This window comes from Polypterus senegalus, chromosome 13, assembly GCF_016835505.1.
Source record: "Polypterus senegalus isolate Bchr_013 chromosome 13, ASM1683550v1, whole genome shotgun sequence".
NCBI lineage: Eukaryota > Metazoa > Chordata > Cladistia > Polypteriformes > Polypteridae > Polypterus > Polypterus senegalus.
The window spans coordinates 140,945,001-140,963,406 of NC_053166.1; the positions used below are offsets into that span (position 1 = coordinate 140,945,001).

General features: G+C 36.1%; 1 protein-coding gene across 1 annotated transcript in view; it reads left to right on the top strand.

Annotated features, from left to right (window-relative positions):
• The window catches only part of myo15aa (myosin XVAa), a 151,939-nt gene that overhangs the window by 39,567 nt on the left and 93,966 nt on the right, over positions 1–18,406 (top strand). The window contains exons 12-21 of the mRNA XM_039775602.1: positions 1,768–1,826; positions 1,905–2,028; positions 5,665–5,760; positions 6,381–6,512; positions 8,855–8,980; positions 10,319–10,396; positions 13,284–13,432; positions 15,390–15,435; positions 16,259–16,383; positions 17,130–17,247. Coding sequence (XP_039631536.1) covers positions 1,768–1,826; positions 1,905–2,028; positions 5,665–5,760; positions 6,381–6,512; positions 8,855–8,980; positions 10,319–10,396; positions 13,284–13,432; positions 15,390–15,435; positions 16,259–16,383; positions 17,130–17,247 — 1,053 coding nt within the window. The remainder of the gene's footprint in view (positions 1–1,767; positions 1,827–1,904; positions 2,029–5,664; positions 5,761–6,380; positions 6,513–8,854; positions 8,981–10,318; positions 10,397–13,283; positions 13,433–15,389; positions 15,436–16,258; positions 16,384–17,129; positions 17,248–18,406) is intronic.

Sequence of the window (18,406 nt, forward strand, 5' to 3'; positions counted from 1 at the left end):
AAACCCCGGTGGTGATCCAAGCTCTATGTGCAACCCTTTCTCTGACAGATTTAAAAACACAAATAATAAAAAGGATATTTCTTTGTTATTCTTTTATCAGATCAGATTGTTCTGTGCAGTACTGATGAAAGATCAGGTCATCAGAAAGCAGTGTTCTATGAGATAGGATATGAGAAATGAATTGTCACTTAGTGATTGCCAGGAATGATTACTGACCTAATTGACAATGAAATAATTAGCCAGTCTATCAAGCTTAGGTCACTGACAAGCTTGGCTGAATTAAGTTAAAAATGAATGTACTGTAGGTCATTTGAAAAGCATTGGTGAAATTGTTAAAATTTTAAATTTTAAAATGTGTTATTATTCTTTTATTCATAAATATACTCTATGAGAAAAAATTGAATTGAGAAGCAATTGCCCAACTTACATAAAGCTAGATAGCAAGTTATTATTCCAAAAAAAAGGAAAAAAATAAAATATATTGATTCACAGTGGGGTCATGAGTGGGGTTATTACTTAACAAAGTAATTTTGCAATACAGATAGAGTCAAACAGGCACTGAATGGTGTATTGTAGCAGACCCAGTCAAACAATGTGCAACCATTTCTCCTAGGAATCAGTGATCTGCAGAGTATGGATCAGTCTGTAATTGGAATTCCAAAATATCACTACACATGTTCTGTGAGGGAACACATCTGGATAAGAAAATAAGCTAACATTAAATTATCATTCCTATGAGACAGCAGCTGAGTATTGCTTGCATTGAAATGTTGGAATATTGACACATCGTTGCATGCTTAATAATTTCTTTTCATCACAGAGTATATGCACATGCATACCGTATATGCATACAATTAAACATAATAATTAGTCAATAAGTCTGTTCTATTTTTGGGCACTGATTATTCAAGTTTGCCTTAATAAAACTTTCTGGCAGGAATTATTGTGGAAACAGAACAGAATCACAGCAACTAACTTCTTCTGTGACAGCACATGACACCAGATAACAACATGGCTGTGACCATAATAAGATCAAGCATCAACATCTCATATGTTGCAAGAAAAGTAAATAATAGAATAATATCCCATAATTATTTAATAAAAAACTGAAAAATTAATAATAAAAAATCATAGTAATTCTTTTAGAATCTTAAGATAAAACTATGACCTACAGAAACAGTCTAGCTGTATTTTATTTATAATTCATTGAAATTTGTTTTGGGAGACATAGAGGTGCAGTGGTTATCACTGCTGATGTACAGCTTCAAGAGTTTGTGGGTTAAAATCTCGCCAGGTCAAGTCGATTTGGGGTATGCATATTCTCCTCATATCTATATTTTTTCCTTCAGATAGACTGATTTTTCTCCCACATCCTAAAGGTATGCATGTAAACAACTGTGTCTAAATTGGTCTGGACTGAGCCCTACATAGAACTGGTTTTCCACCTTGCACCACCTGTTACTGGGATAGGCACTAACCCACTATGACCATGTGTTTGAATGACATGGATTTTTTGATGAATTATGCTCTATTACATAGCATGAAACTTTTTTTTAATTAATACGTGTTTAAACAATTGATTATAATTTAAGTACAGTACCTTTAGAATTTAGTTTTCAGCATGACTCATGAAGAGCTGGAAAATCCAAAACATTATTTTCATATATTTTTCATTAATGTTAAAAAGTCTAAGGTTGGGAGAAAATTCATCTTTATTGGAAGTGCATGGATTTAGTAGTTATTTAGGCAAAAAATTGTTTTCTTTAGGAGACAATGAGAGAGAAAATCTTCACTCCCTTGACTGTGGAAAGTGCTGTTGATGCCAGGTAAGTTCTGCTGATGCCTCACATTATACTGTCAGTGAACACATGATCAAAAATAATAGTTACTTCTCCTGTCCTCAGAGATGCTGTTGCCAAGATCCTGTACTCCCTTCTGTTCAGCTGGCTCACAGACAGGATCAATAAACTTGTGTATCCCAAGAATGAAGCCTTATCAATAGCTATTCTTGACATCTATGGATTTGAGGTACTGAAGGAACTTTCAATTCAGATCAGTTTATTTTAGTATAGAACTCTTCACTGAGTGTGGGTGCAGAGCAATGTGACAAGTTTTTAGGAGCTTCAAATAAACTTTTTTTATGGTGTTTTACAGAAAAAAAATAAAATTATACAGGTGTACTCTCTTTGAACTGTAATCATTTTCTTATTTACTGCGATTCCCGTGGCTTTTATCTGGTGCATCTGGCTAACTTAGTTGGCACTGGAAGCACTGGACACCAAGTCAGAAAGTTTTTGATTAAAGCCCCACCTTTGTTTCATCGTTTGATTCTAGGTATTTGATTTACCCGAGCTTCATCTCCATTACTCAATAGTTTGTTTCAGATTCCAATAATCCTTTGTATAAAGAAATGCTTCCTGGATGTAATCTTAATAAAATTACTACTTATCTTCCACTGCTGTATTTGAGTACATCCAATCATCAGTTCAATCATGATTGATGCCTTTTGAGAATGTTGAAGACCTGGATTGGGTCTTCATGCAGATTTGTCATCTGAGAATTAAAGAAGTTTTAATTCCTTAACCTGTAACAGTAGGGCAGGTCCTTTAATCCAGAAATGCACTTGGTTGCTATTCTTGACAGTTTCTTCTGCTTTGCCTTTTTTGTAGTATGGTGAGCATAGACAAGCACAATACTTCAGACTGCAACCCAGAGCAATCTATACAGTCTGGACAAATATTCCTTGATTTATATTAATAAAAATTAAAGATAACTTAACAATGTATTTACATTTTAATTGGTTTTTCTGGACAATGGGAATGTTGTGCGAACATAAGTCCATAAATCCTTTCTCAGGTGTATGTCCAGTAAGACAGCAGTTTGCAATTGTCTGTACTAAATTACATTGTATATGTTTATACTAAGTTTAGAAGAATGTCTAGGCCGCCTTAAAATGTTTTTGCTGCCTCCTTGGAATTTTCCATCCCTCTGATATTCACATCATTTTACAGGTTTAATATATATAACATAATCAGTGTCATTAAAATAAATTAAAAACAGTAACATTTTAAGCACAGACCCTTACAGGTACTATGCAGCATACCATACAGATACCTTGTATGGCATGCTGCATAGCCTCACACATACCATTAAAATTACTTCATACAAAAATACTATTTACTGTAAATGTATCTTTCAGTAATGACTTGCATGTCTTCAGGTGTAGTAATATAGCAGGCCCCACTGGGCAACCTCTTTCAAGGTATTATGAAGTTCGTTTTGCACTATTTATTCTCCATTTCCCATTTATTTTTGCTATTTTTTTATTCCTATATTTTCTTAATTTGTTTATTTATTGATGCTCGCAGCATCACTCATTGGTAATGTCACTGACCATATTCACAGGTGCCATTTTGAATATTAGTATGTAGAAAGAACCGCATTCTGTCATAGGTTAATTTTATTGTCTTTTTTTGCTAATGGTTGGAAGAAAAAAGTGGAAGAGTTGTGATTGTATTTGTAAACTTGATTTTAAACATAGTTATGTGGTGGTTTCTAATGGAAATGGTGGTTTGATATCATTTGACATGTGTATTTTCAGTTTTGTTTATGGCGGATGCTATAAAGAAAAGTTCTTATTTTTACTAATGGGTACCAATTGTCTCTTCAGATCAGGCAGTGCTTGTCAAGGTTTTTCACCTGAATAATGACGTGCAGTATAACTTCACACATCTAATCTTTTAGGAATTTCAGGCACTGACTTTAAAGGCACGTTTGGAAAAACATCCATCCATCCATTTTCTAACCCGCTGAAACCGAATACAGGGTCACGGGGGTCTGCTGGAGCCAATCCCAGCCAACACAGGGCACAAGGCAGGAACCAATCCTGGGCAGGGTGCCAACCCACCGCAGGACACACACACTAGGGCCAATTTAGAATCGCCAATCCACCTAACCTGCATGTCTTTGGATTGTGGGAGGAAACCGACCGCCGGAGGAAACCCACGCAGACACGGGGAGAACATGCAAACTCCACGCAGGGAGGACCCGGGAAGCGAACCCGGGTCTCCTAACTGCGAGGCAGCAGCGCTACCACTGTGCCACCGTGCCGCCCTTGGAAAAACATGGTGCTGCTTATTCCTTGTTCTTTTAACAACTAACAAAAGATATTTGAACTCAAACACTTTGCATTTTAGAGTCAGACATTAGTGTCCACGTCACAGTTAATATTTCATCAGCAGACAGGAACTGTTTTATCCCAGATAAAGGCTCTTTAGACTTGTCATCTAGATTGACAGCATCACGGTTCTTAGAAACTCATCAGGTATAGTTTATGCAGGGCTTGGAGACTACTTAGTTCTATCATGCTAAAAAGTACTTCTGATTTTAAATATTTTGAAAAGCATTTTGTTTTTCAAACTTTTTTCTCAAATTAAACAAATTATTGTGCAAAACATTTCTGCAAGAAGTTAAGGGTTTATTGCATTTTTTATTGAGATCAATTGTGCATACATATTACATTTCCCAGTTACAGTATTTATTTATATACCTGGAATAAAAGTTTTTTAATATAAATTTACTTTATTATGAGACTCATAATAACATAAAAAAGTACCAAACAAAAGGACACCGTTGTTTGGTTAACTATTATCTAAGATGTCCCAATATTGCATCCAGATACTTTTTTGCCATCCTTCAAAAATATTATTCATTACTTCATTGCAGATTCCCACAACCCTTTATTGAAGAAGTGCTTCCTGGCCTCAGTTTTAAGTGCAATTCTTGATAGTTCCCACCAATGTCTTTTAAATTTAATATTAATAGTATTGCCCAATAACTACTTTGTGCTGTCCAGGGGAGACATTTTAATAAAGGAAAATGCATTTTGGAGTTTAGTAGCTGAATATTTATAAAATGTATTTTTGACTCTTATGGACATTTAATATAATAAGTGCCATGTGGAAATGTTTACTGCAAAAATACAAATACTATATGACAAGATGCCATAATGAAATATAGGAGGAGACAAAATAGGACAAAATTGGATGTGATTAAAAAAGAAATTTCAAATAGATGTGACAAGAAAGAAAAGAAAATACTGTATGACCAAATAAGTAAAACTGTATAAACAAGGCAGAAGCATAAAGTATGACAAAAAAGAGAATTTATGCTAAGGTATGAAAATTCAAGGCTTTAGTAATTTAAGATTAAAAACAGCGCAAAAAAGGCAAAAAATCATGAGAGATGACAAAGATTAGAGTATTGAGAATGAAGTGCATTATTGAGAGGCACACTGAGAGTAGAAGAAGACAAGACAAGGTAAGGAGAGAGAAATGGCACATTAAAATATCATAAGATAAATCAAGATATGAAGGGAGTACTGGAGAGAAAATACAGAAAGGCCTGAAGGATAAAAAGAAAAGAAGATACTAACTAACAAAAGACCATTGTAATAGTGTATTTCAAGTTCAGGTTCTTTAATCATGTTGTGAATCACTATCACTACACTTTCTCCTTGATATCTTCCTTTAAAAAAAAGTAAAATAAATATTTATCATCCAGTTGATCAGTGTGTCTGTACCTTTTATTATAAAAATGCTAGTTTCACAAGTATGAATAGTAATGATAATTAATCAGAAAAATAAACAATTCTTTCCATTTTAGGATCTCAGCTTGAACAGTTTTGAGCAGCTATGCATTAATTATGCAAATGAGTACTTGCAGTTCTTTTTCAATAAGATTATTTTCCAGGAAGAACAGGTAAGTCTGTGCTGTATTCATTATTATTTTTTACATTATATTTTTCATAAAATGTATGTTAGAAGACATACAAATATGAAAGTGTTATTTTTTATTTTAATTTTAAAATTGATAAGTATTTGTAATTATTTATATTTGTTTATGTATCTGCTACTCATAGCCCTATGAATGTAACAAGGTTGCAGACTCTCCTTTCACTGACTTTGGACAAGTTGTTTTCTTGATTGCCCACTACCTGCCTTTCTCTGTGTTGTGTTCAACACAGAAAGCACTCTGCCATCATAGTCACTATAGAAAATATAACAGTTGGTTATTGTTGTAGTTTTACATCATATAGATATATTGGTGTCACACTATCATATCACTTCATAACACAAAGTAAGTGCATTTCAAAATATTTTCCATATAAGGAGTTTCCAGATTGTTAAACAATAGACCTAATTAAAATAATTAAAGGTTTAGATTGACGGCTAACCAGTCTCAGCAAGCAATTATATAACATGTGCACAGGTCTATTCAGTGGTTCAAGGCAAAGCTGTCAGCAGAAAGTATCATAACAACATCATAAAAAACAAAAATAATTAGGCTTAGCCAACTATTGATTGTCTGTTCCATATTAGGATGAATACACAAGAGAACAGATTCAGTGGAAAGAAATCAACTTCAGTGACAACCAGCCCTGCATTGACCTCATTGCCCAAAAGCCTTATGGAATTCTTAGAATTCTGGATGACCAGAGCTGCTTCCCGCAGGTAAGGTTAGGCACTTGGAACCAAACTTCACATCACTAATGCTGATGCATATATAAGAATATGACTTTGATTTTTAAAACCAAAACACATGAAATTAATTAATTAATGCATGCATGTATTGTTTATAAATACAATTGTTTTTTTTAGCTTTCTTTATTTTTTCTAATCAAATTTTCTGTTCAAGGCTAAATAATAAATCTATGCTGTATTTGGATTTAATGTCAATAGACCTAAAAAAATGTAAAAAATAAAAATATTGCTTTACCACTCCCACAATGTAAGAATATTTTTATATATTTTAATAAAATGTCTTATATCATTAATATAATTGTTTATATACATATTCTTTTTATCTGGGGTCATTGCAGTAATGTAACTGTATAACTCTTGTGTTCATATAGACATTTTCTCACAGTTCAAAGACAATTTTTGAAGTCAATTAGGAATTTTAAATCTGTTATAGTGTGGTTGCATGCATCCTATGTTAAACAGGCATTCTTACCTGCTATTACTACATGTGGGTTCTATTAATTAATTGACCTATTGCTTGTTGTTTAATCCATCCATCCATTATCCAACCCACTATATCCTAACTACAGGGTCACGGGGATCTGCTGGAGCCAATCCCAGGGCACAAGGCAGGAAACAAACCCCGGGCAGGGCGCCAGCCCACTGCAGGGCACGCACACACACACATGCATGTTAAACTGAACCGAAAGAAACCCACGCATACGGGGAGAACATTGAACATTGAAACTCCATGCAGGGAGGACGCGGAAAGTGAACCCGGGTCTCCTAACTGCGAGGCAGCAGCACTACCCACTGCGCCACCGTGTTGTTTCATTATTTTTCTTATTTATAATCCTTAAATATTGTTTAATTTCCTGCTTATCCATCCATCCATTTTACAACCCGTTGAATCCGAACACAGGGTCACGGGGGTCTGCTAGAGCCAAGCCCAGCCAACACAGGGTGCAAGGCAGGAACCAATCCCGGGCAGGGTGCCAACCCACCGCAGGACACACACACCCACACACCAAGCACACACTAGGGACAATTTAGAATCGCCAAACCACCAAACCTGCATGTCTTTGGACTGTGGGAGGAAACCGGAGCACCTGGAGGAAACCCACGCAGACATCGGGAGAACATGCAAACTCCACGCAGGGAGGACCTGGGAAGCAAACCCGGGTCTCCTAACTGTGAGGCAGCAGCGCTACCAATGTGCCACCATGCCACCCTTTTCCTGCTTATTTTAATCATTTATGCAACTAGAGGAAAGCAGGATCTCTGCTTCCCCTTGAGCATGTCTAGGGAAACATATCAAAATATAATAAAGTTGATTAGATAAGAAAAGGTGATCTGACTACCATGTTTGAAACATGTCTGTGTTTATGTCTAAGGCTGAACTTTTGAATTCTTAGATTATATGGTTTACTGTTGAAATTGTACTGAAATTCTGCGTCTCTGGTCCTTTTGCCCATTGACTGTTCCTTTTTGTCAAGAATAAAAGAAAATTACCTGAAGTATAGAATTTGCTTTCTGTCTTTAATTCTTTCTGTGTTCCTGTGAGCATGGCATAAGCATGGCTGCTCAGAGCATTATTTTTAGCTTGGGGGATAGATACCTGCTGAGAGAAACCCATACCTCTTTCATCCTACTGACAGACTAGTCTGATGAAGGGAACATTATGGCTGCTTAGTATGTAAGGTCACCATGTCTGGTTCTAACCGATTCTGGTGCACTTTGCATAATCAGCAACAATTAAAAAATGTTTACATTGGTAGCTGAGACAAATAATTTTAGATTGCTTTATCCTACAGAGCAACAGCTCAGTTACATTTTCTGAGATTACTAAGCACCTAGTCTCATCTTTTTCCAGCATGTGGAAAGAATGGAACTCATTTTATAAGATTTCACAAAGTCTGTAGTCTATCTTCTATTTTGTTGTCTAAATTTAAAATCAATTTTATATTCACTTCATTGCTATTTATTTTATTAACTACACTAGGACAACTGACCCAGAGTAGACTCTTTACAACCTTTGTAGGTAAAGGAAAGGTTATACCAACTTACTAAAATACCCCAGACAGTCCATTAGATGTGTTCATAATGTTTTTTCTCTTTCTGTATAACTTGTTAAACAGTTACTGTAATGTCTGGCTTGTAAGTGAAGAAATCCATACTATATGAACTTCCATATTCCCTCTGGTTATTAGCAATTGATCTGCATCATTACAGTAATGAAGGAAAGACAGACAATTCTGGCCTTTTATGAAATTATCACATTCATATTGAATAATTATGTTTTTAAACTACTGTCATTTCTTTTTGTAAATTAGGCAACAGATCACAGTTACCTTCAGAAGTGTCACTATCATCATGGTAGCAACCCTTTGTACTCCAAGCCAAAAATGCCACTGCCTGAATTCACTATCAGACACTATGCTGGTAAAGTTGCCTACCAGGTAAGGACAGCATATGTGCTAAAATGGAGTGTGCTGGTGCTGTGGCAGCATAATGCTGTATTTGCCTCATGGTAAAACTGTCAAGCAGTCTAAGAAATAATATTTAAATTAAACATAACAAATATATCATTTCAAATAAATAAATATGAATGAAAGACTGTGTAATAATTAGATTGATCAACTAATTGTGCAATGTAAATGAATGAGTTTATTTACCTGCATGACTGAATAACTGAGTGACTGGTTGTAGTGTTGTGCAGAAAAGTGGGGGCTAAAAGTGTGAGAGAGAGAGTGAGAGAGAGAGAGAGAGAGTGCGCTCCACTTGCAGCACTTACTTTGCACAGCTGAGAATGGATGTTCTTGTATTGCTACAGAGAATCAATCTCTGACCACCATTGTAGTCACAGGTTTGTAGCTGAGCACTGCCAGTTATCACAATGTAAAACCTGTAATGGTGATTGATTGACTAACTGAGTGATTGAGTTGAATGAGTTTTCTTCAGTTTTTTACTGATGATCTTGCAACATCTGCCACTGTGCTCATGCCTCTCTCTTAGCTTTTCTATTTAACCAATGACAGCATGTCATTAAACAGACAGCTGCTTCTTGTCTTTTATACCAAGTTTTTAAATACATAATCGACTGAATGATTGAGAAACTAGATGTAAGTTATTGCCTGTATGAGCATATGAGATTAGATATATTCGATAGACACTAGTTATGATCAACTCTAATTTTGCCATCATCCTTATTGCTATTGGTTCCAGTGAGTCTGGAGACAATCTTGTAATAGAGATGGGCATCCTGATCAGTTTATAGACACACTGAACTGGTGTTATTCCCAGAGCAGACCACAATGTACAAGTATACACTACCTACTGCTAGAAATCTGCAGCTGCTTGTCACACACATTAAATGACTTAAGCCTTCTCAAAATGAACAGCTGTTAGCCTTTTTTTGTATAACATGTCTATATTGTCTACCAAATCCATCCTACTGTTCAGATACCCCAAAATATTTATGTAAATCTACTTGTTTCATAGGGAATTTATGTCACACTGGAAGTGTACTAGCAATTCTGTTGTCTTAGTAATATGCATTTGCAGTTTGATGGCCCATCATCCTATGCAACAGTCATAGGCAAGCTTGCTATACTCCTAATCTTCTCCAGTTTCAGTGCATCTAGCAATGTATAGGAGTCACTGATTGATTTTTTAATTGAGCAAGTGAGTTTCTCAGTTTCAAATGGCTATCTGAAAATATCTACCAAGCTCATTTTTAGCATATTCTTTAAAAATGAAAGGATGCCTGTAATCAACAGATGCTTCTTATCTTTCAGGTCCACAAGTTTCTAGATAAAAATCATGACCAAGTTCGTCAAGATGTCTTGGATCTTTTTGTCAATAGTAAAATAAAGGTGAGGTCTTTCTGAGTTTGATTTTTATATAAGCAGGATTACCCAAATTCTCCCTTAAACAAAAGGGGTTCTGATAATTATCCTTTGAGAATCAAGATATTATTTATAAGACATATGGAATACATGTTTGTGACCTTTTGTTAATTTCAGAGGATTTATAACAAATGCAATGTAGCCCCAGTGCCAGTGTTTTATAAGTTCACACTTAAAAAGAAGTAGTTCATGTTCATGTCCTAATGTTAGATAATGTCTGTAATTTACATTTAAGTTCAAGAAATTATAATGCGAAGTAAAGTCTCAGTTCATGAATATGACGTTTTTGTTCATTTTGCAATTTTTAATTGCCTTGAATTGTCTAACTGTCAAATAAAAAAAAGTAGTTGTAAATTTACATATGCTTAAATGGTCAAAATATGTATATGTTACAGTGGTATGTTACTAATAAACAAAAATGTATTGCATAGAACTGCACAGTAAAATAAACAAAGTTAATGAAGAAAATATTAATGAATCACACACATTGTGTGTAAAGATCTGCACTTAGCTCCCACGTTTGTTTGAAGCTACTCAAGGTAACTATTGTTAAAGCTGTGCAAGAAGTTTTTGAAGTTCTCTTCAAAGAATCCAACCACAAATTCAGAATAGTTTGCTTTATCAAGGTAAAAATACATCATTAGCCATTGTTATTTATTATTTATTTATTTATTTATTTATTTTTTAAAGTTATTAATTTACAGAGGCATTGTTGTAACTTAGGGTTAGGGTTAGGGTTTGATTTTTTAGGTTTGCCATTAATTGCATATTTTTTATTTTAGTTTATTGGTTTTCATGTTAATATTATTGGTTTGTGTGTATTTGCTATAAGTTTACAATCATACAATGATGGTTTTTATATATAACAATGGTGGATACATTGAGCATATAAGCTTCATATGTATGAACTAAACGTATGGCAAAATACTTCATGCACATTGTAAAATATATCAAAACAGACAAAGAGTTTTGCGACCCTGGGAAGATAGATAGATAGATAGATAGATAGATAGATAGATAGATAGATAGATAGATAGATAGATAGATACACCCTCCACCTGAGTGGTACTGAAGAGTCACATAGTGTTGGGGAGAAACGATCTCCTCAGTCTGTCAGTGGAGCGGACGGTGACAGCAGTCTGTCACTGAAGCTGCTCCTCTGTCTGGAGATGATCCTGTTCAGTGGATGCAGTGGATTCTCCATGATTGACAGAAGCCTGCTCAGCGCCTGTCGCTCTGCCACGGATGTCAAACTGTCCAGCTCCATGTCTACAATAGAGTCTGCCTTCCTCACCAGTTAGTCCAGGCGTGAGGTGTCCCTCTTTTTTATGCTGCCTCCCCAACACACCACTGCATAGAAGAGGGCGCTCACCACAACTGTCTGATAGAACATCTGCAGCATCTTATTACAGATGTTGAAGGACGCCAGCCTTCTAAGGAAGTATAGTCGGCTCTGTCCTCTCTTGCACAGAGCATCAGTATTGGCAGTCCAGTTTAATTTATCATCCAACTGCACTCCCAGATATTTATAGGTCTGTATCCTCTGCACAGTCACCTCTGATGATCACTGGGTCCATGAGGGGGCTGGGCCTCCTAAAATCCACCACCAGCTCCTTTGTTTTGCTGGTGTTCAGTTGTAGGTGGTTTGAGTCGCACCATTTAACAAAGTCCTTGATTAGTTTCCTATACTCCTCCTCCTGCCCACTCCTGATACAGCCCACGATAACAATGTCGTCCGCAAACTTTTGCACATGGCAGGACTCCGAGTTGTATTGGAAGTCCGATGTATATAGGCTGAACAGGACCGGAGAAAGCCCCGTTTAATCTTCCCGTTGTCCTGAGGACAATAAGAAATAAGTTAAAATTGGCACAATGCACCAGCTTCAGATTAGTGCCTCTGGTGATCAGAATCTCCATCCTTCCTAGAAGCTGCTTCCTAAATAAAAAGAAATTTTTGTTATATTTGCTCCTGACCATAAGGGAAGGGGTTTGGCATGCTTAGGCAGAGGTAAAATCAGTCTCCTTCCTGTGGCTTCTCCTCCATTTTAAGTATGGAAACAAATGTATGGTTAGTGGCTGTGTTACACCTTCAGTCTTCCCCCAGTGTTTTCTTTGTCCAGCCCCCTTGAGACACTCCTGAAGCTTATGTGAGTGGCAGCATATATTATTGGTCTGTGCATTATCTATTGGTCTCTTCACTTGATCCTTTAGTATAAGCATGGAAACAAATATACAAGGAAAAATATTATTTATGGCGTGTTTGGTCCCTCGTACATAACATAGTGAGTCACATCAGCAAGTGACACACTTGTAATACAAAAACATGGATCTTTGCAGATTCTGTTAAGATCTGGTGAGGGAGCGAAGATGAGGATACACAGTTAGAAGACTTTTGAAATGAAAAGGGATTAAGTCATCATGTAGTTGTGTTAGTGTTTTCCCAGTAGTGGCCATTCTAAAACAATTGACTCCTGTGTTGATCAGTCAATGCAGCCCATTCAAAGGATGGGACGTTATCCCCTGTCAGATCAGGCGACAGTTTCAGCCTTTAGTTCAGAGAGGTAAGTAACTAAAAGCACTTTATTTTAGATAATAAAAAGAAAAATTTTAATTTTGCAAGAAAATATGAGTGCACCTGGACTGATACAGGGTGAAAACTATACCTCCACATGCCAAGAGTTTCAAAATGAAGGTCGGTCATTGTCTATTTTGGTTTGATTGAGACTTTGTCACCTTCTGATTCAACAACATTAATGTTGAATGAACTTGGTAGTTCTGTGCATGTGTTAATTTAGTAATTAGTAATTTTTAAATAAGTAACTTTTCTGATATTTTAGTATTGTTTCAATCTTAGATGGTGGCAAATCTGTTCTCTGGACATGCTCAGGTCCTCACACAGTCCAGTCTACGTAAAAATAGTACAGTAACACGAAGGTACCAGGCCCCAACTGTAGCAGCCAAGTTTCAACAGTCACTTATGGAGTTGGTGGATAAAATGGAAAGGTAGGTCAGTTGTTATGAAACTGCTTAAATTAAGTGCTTTTGTCTTTTTCTGTCTTATGAATGTTCATTCTTAATAAAAGCTTAGTAGCACTGCTTACTGTAAAAGGCATAATTTACAACAAAATTGCCTTGGTTTTTAAATCACCTGTGAGTCAGTGTACCTTGTGAGTGGCACAATATAATGAAATGAAAATAGAATTTTTCTTACAAATCATTTTGTGACTGGGTTTCCATATATTATTTCTCTGTCTGTTTTACTCAGCTGGGATCAAGGCAGGAGCCAGTCTCAAATGTTACATGGGTCTGTTTCATGATACACTTACTCACAGGGCACCAAGTTAAATAAACTAGTTAACGTAACAGAATATTCTTAATCAATGGGAGAAAAATGGAGTCTCTGCATATGCAATATTCATACAGGAAATATCACTGCCAGTAATCGCATCATAGCTCCAACATTTTTAGGCAGCAAATCACCTATTATGCCCTTAACACCAATCCCAATAAAATATATATCAATCCATTTATTTAATGATCTCACAGAATACAATTACAGGGCCAAGGGAAGTCAGATCCTACCCTGCAGTGCTAGGGGATAAAGCAGGAACCAACCTGGAAGGGGCACCAAATGTGCACACACCTATCCATACTCACATATGCAGGGTACAACTGTACTATAATAAAATTAATAATAATTCTTTGCATTTATATAGCGCTTTTCTCACTACTCAAAGCGCTCAGCAATTGCTGGTTAAGAGCCTTGTTCATGGGCCCAACAGAACAGAGTCCCTTATGGCATTTTTGCGGGATTCGAACCAGCAACCTTCTGATTGCCAGTGCAGATCCCTAGCCTCAGAGCTAGGAGCATGCAAATATTAGGCACTATGGTAATATATTGAAACATGTTTATTATTGCATTGTGTTATATAATCCTTACAACTACTGGCTACTGTTTGTGTGGGGTTTCCTTTCTCTCCCTATGTGTTTTCTCTTGGTATCTAATTTCTTCCTCTTGCACCTCAAAAATTTTCAGATAAAGCTGGTTACTGTCTCTACAATGACCTACTGTGGGTGTAGGTGTATATGGATTATAGCTTTGTACAGGTCTGATTCCTTCTGGGATAGGCTTTGCCACCTTCCAACTCTGTGTTAAAATAAGCAGTGCTAGACAATGAATATATCTATTAATTAATGAAGGAATGATAGTGACATCATGAACCAATGGAGAAGGTGGATGTGACTGTTGAATAATACTCTTAAATGACCGAGGGCTGTAAGGTTTATTAATTGGGCACAATATAGCTTTTCAGTTAGGTAGGCAAAACATATTGAAAGTATTCCAGAAATTAGCCAGTTTTACCAATCATAATGCAATTCATAGATTATATATAGAACTGGATTACACAGTTTAAGAATGTAGATTATTTTATATACCTAGGACATTGAATTTCAGCCCACTTACTAGCCTTGGTTCCTGTGTAGAAAAGCTCTTTAGCTAACATGTTTTCTCCTGAGTGAAACCCAGAGTTAGGCTTGATTTACAGAAAGAGGCCAAACTTCACAGCATAAGGGTCCAGTTAAAAGCTCTGCCTGTAGTTTCAGTTCCTAGTTAGCAACATCCCACTAGTCTGATGTCTGCTGTTCTTTAGGTGTTGCCAACTCATTTTCTGTGTCCACAGGTGGAGGAACCACTAACCTAGAGTACTGGGTTCAAGTACAGTCAATTAGAGCCCAGATTTGCATTCTTCATTCTGTTATGGTTACCTGTACAGTGCCTGATAATTAATATTACCAATCCCCATTATCCCACAAGGTATTAATAATATTGGTGATACTTTTTGCTTCTCCTTATTAGACTTTGGAGAAAGAGAGTTGAGAATCACATTTTAAATGTAAATGAGGTAGTTTGTTCATTTTGCACTTTAGAAAACATTTACTTTCTTATTATTTCTTTTAGGTGCAATCCCTTCTTTGTTCGTTGCATCAAGCCAAATAACAAACAGGTAACCACATAGTGATGTATGATGTTTTCAGGATCAAGTCATTTTATTAAAACTCTCTTTCTGATTCTTAGCTGGGGAGGGTTCATCTTGCATAATAATCTGTTTAGGAGCATTTAGTATGAAATTAGAACATTTTACGCATTCCCTTTGACTTGGGTGGGCTTGTATGTATGAATTAAAACATTTTGGGAGAAATGCAGATGTTACCTGTTAATAAATGAGCTGAACATACATATAACATTGATGAGATGCTGCTCAAGTCATCTTCATTTTACCAATAACTGGTGGATTATTGATTTTTGTCCTCAGAATGGTGAAGAATTAGATGGTTCAAAATGCATACCTTAAGAATGTCTAAGATAGTGAAACTTTGGACGAAGGTTCTTATCACTTCCTGTTAATCTTCCCAAATGATATGCCAAATTACAGCAGAGCTTGGCAAGTCTGTGTCATAATGTGCAGTAGTTATTACATTGGCATTGGATTTTCTGTCAAGTCATGTATTATGAACTGTCTAGCCATGTAAACTGAATTATGATCATTCTCAGGAGTTATTTAGAGTGCTTGGAATGGAGGTATAAATGACATTTCTAGACACTGCTTACAGTGTGTGTTGATCCTATGCTACCATGTTTCAAAACCAAGTTGTGAAGCCAGTAAATCTCGGAGGTAAAGTATCTAGTCATGTTTTATATTATCCGTGAATTTTCTGTGGACACTGTTATTTGAGGATTTTGTATTCTGAAGCCACCAGAAAAATAGTTTATATTTTCTCATATATGTTTTACAGCTCAATTGTTTAAACACTGTATGTCTCCCTTAGGAGTCCAGTCTTTTTGATGTGGAGGTTGTCCAAGTCCAGCTGCGCTATTCTGGCATCATGGAGACAATTCGCATTAGAAAAGAAGGGTTTCCTGCCCGAATATCATTTAATACATTCTTGAACAGGTCAGTGAGTCCATCCTGCTTATGATGTCAGAAGCTAACTTTGCACTTGATTGGTTGAAGGTGAATAGCTATCTAAGAACAAAAACCTTCATATGGTTCCAGGAACAACAGAAGCACATCAAATTCAGATACATGTTTGTATCTGGCATCTAACGTGAAATTACCTTTTTTCAGTAAAAGGGTAAGAGCACAGAGGGTTTCCTTTCAAACTTTCCCTTAAAACCTACTATTTTAAAAAAATGTTGGCTTGGTGAGGCTTGTTTCATTGAAGAGTGTTAGATCAATATAGTGGCAGAGATTGAAAGCCAGAATTCTTTAATGCAAAAATACCAAAACCAAAACTGGGACACCAAACTTGTAATTAAAGTAATGTTTAGTTCAATATCCTAAATAAATATTTTTTTATTACTTTTATTTGCAGAAGATGTTACTTGTAAAATGCAGAGGTTTGTGTTCAAACTAAGCAAAGTTTATAGAATCAATGTATTAGTATAAAATAGTGTCCTTGATGTCAGACAATGGCAAACATGTACACATGCACAGGAACAACATAAACAACACCCCTGCAATGCTTGCCTTTGACATCATAATTTTAAAAATAAACACCAAAAAATATAAAAGCATTAAATGCAATGGAAATCAGACAAATAACAGTTAAACACTTCCAGATTTTCACCATCATTTGAGGTGGCCACTGAGAGGTAGAGCACAGAACTTATAGCTTCGACCATTGTCTTTTCTTACAGGTACAAATGTTTACTGGGTCTGAAACACCATATTACACCAGATGGAGAGAACTGTGTAGCAGTCCTCAAAAAGCTGTGTCCGGCCAATAAAGGGATGTTCCAAGTTGGTGTCAGCAAGGTGAGTATCAATGGCAGCTGTGGACACATCCAAAAAACATCATTGATCTTTATTGTGAATCCACTTTTTCTTGATTAGCTTTGTGGGTAGCATGAGCTCTTCTTGAGATAGATAGATAGATAGATAGATAGATAGATAGATAGATAGATAGATAGATAGATAGATAGATAGATAGATAGATAGATAGATAGATAGATACTTTATTAATCCCAAGGTGAAATTCACATACAGTACTCCAGCAGTAGCATAATGATAAAGAACAATATCAAATTAAAGAGTGATAACAATGGAGGTATAACAGACAGACAAGCTGCTCCTCTGTCTGGAGATGATTCTGTTCAGTGGATGCAGTGGATTTTCCAATATTGACAGGAGCCTGCTCTGTGCCCATCGCTCTGCCATGGATGTCAAACTGTCCAGCTCAGTGCCTACAATAGAGCCTGCCTTCCACACCAGTATGTCCAGGCGTGAGGTATCCCTCTTCTTTGGATAACACCAATCTATATGACAGTATAAAGAAATATGGTGTGGGAGAATGGTGACAAATTACCATTTTCTACTCACAGACTCCAGTATTTTTTCTTTATAACCTTGGTATTTTCATTATTTGACCATCAAACATTTTTAAATAACAGAACAAGTATTCAGTATTTGACTTTTAGCCTAGCAAACAGCAAACTGCTGTCTTCGGTTCTATTCAGTTAAAACAAATGCCATAACTAAACTAGGAATGAACAGATAATCAGAACTAAGAAATAGGGGTGAAGAGGAGGCATTCAGACTAGAGAGAAACACTACAGCAACCAACCTTCTCTGACCAGTATTTTTCTAGCAATTGTGCAGTCACTGGATAATAAACTAGATGACATTTTGAAAAGACTGGCCTCAACAAGAGACATTAGAAACTGCTATGATTTTGTTTTTTGTGACATGGCAAACCTCTTGAGAAAACAGACACCAAAATACAGCCAGATTATTTCCTGTCTTTTGTATGGATCAGACTAAAACTCAGGCAAAAGAAGAAGTGATAGCGGACATTTTTTGGTAAATAATGTGCAATGCATGAATGTTAAAATTGTTTCTAAAAACTCTTTACTTGAATGGGAGTATTTAACATCAAATGTTGTCCATTTTATCTTCCAAGGGAGATCCAAAGTGT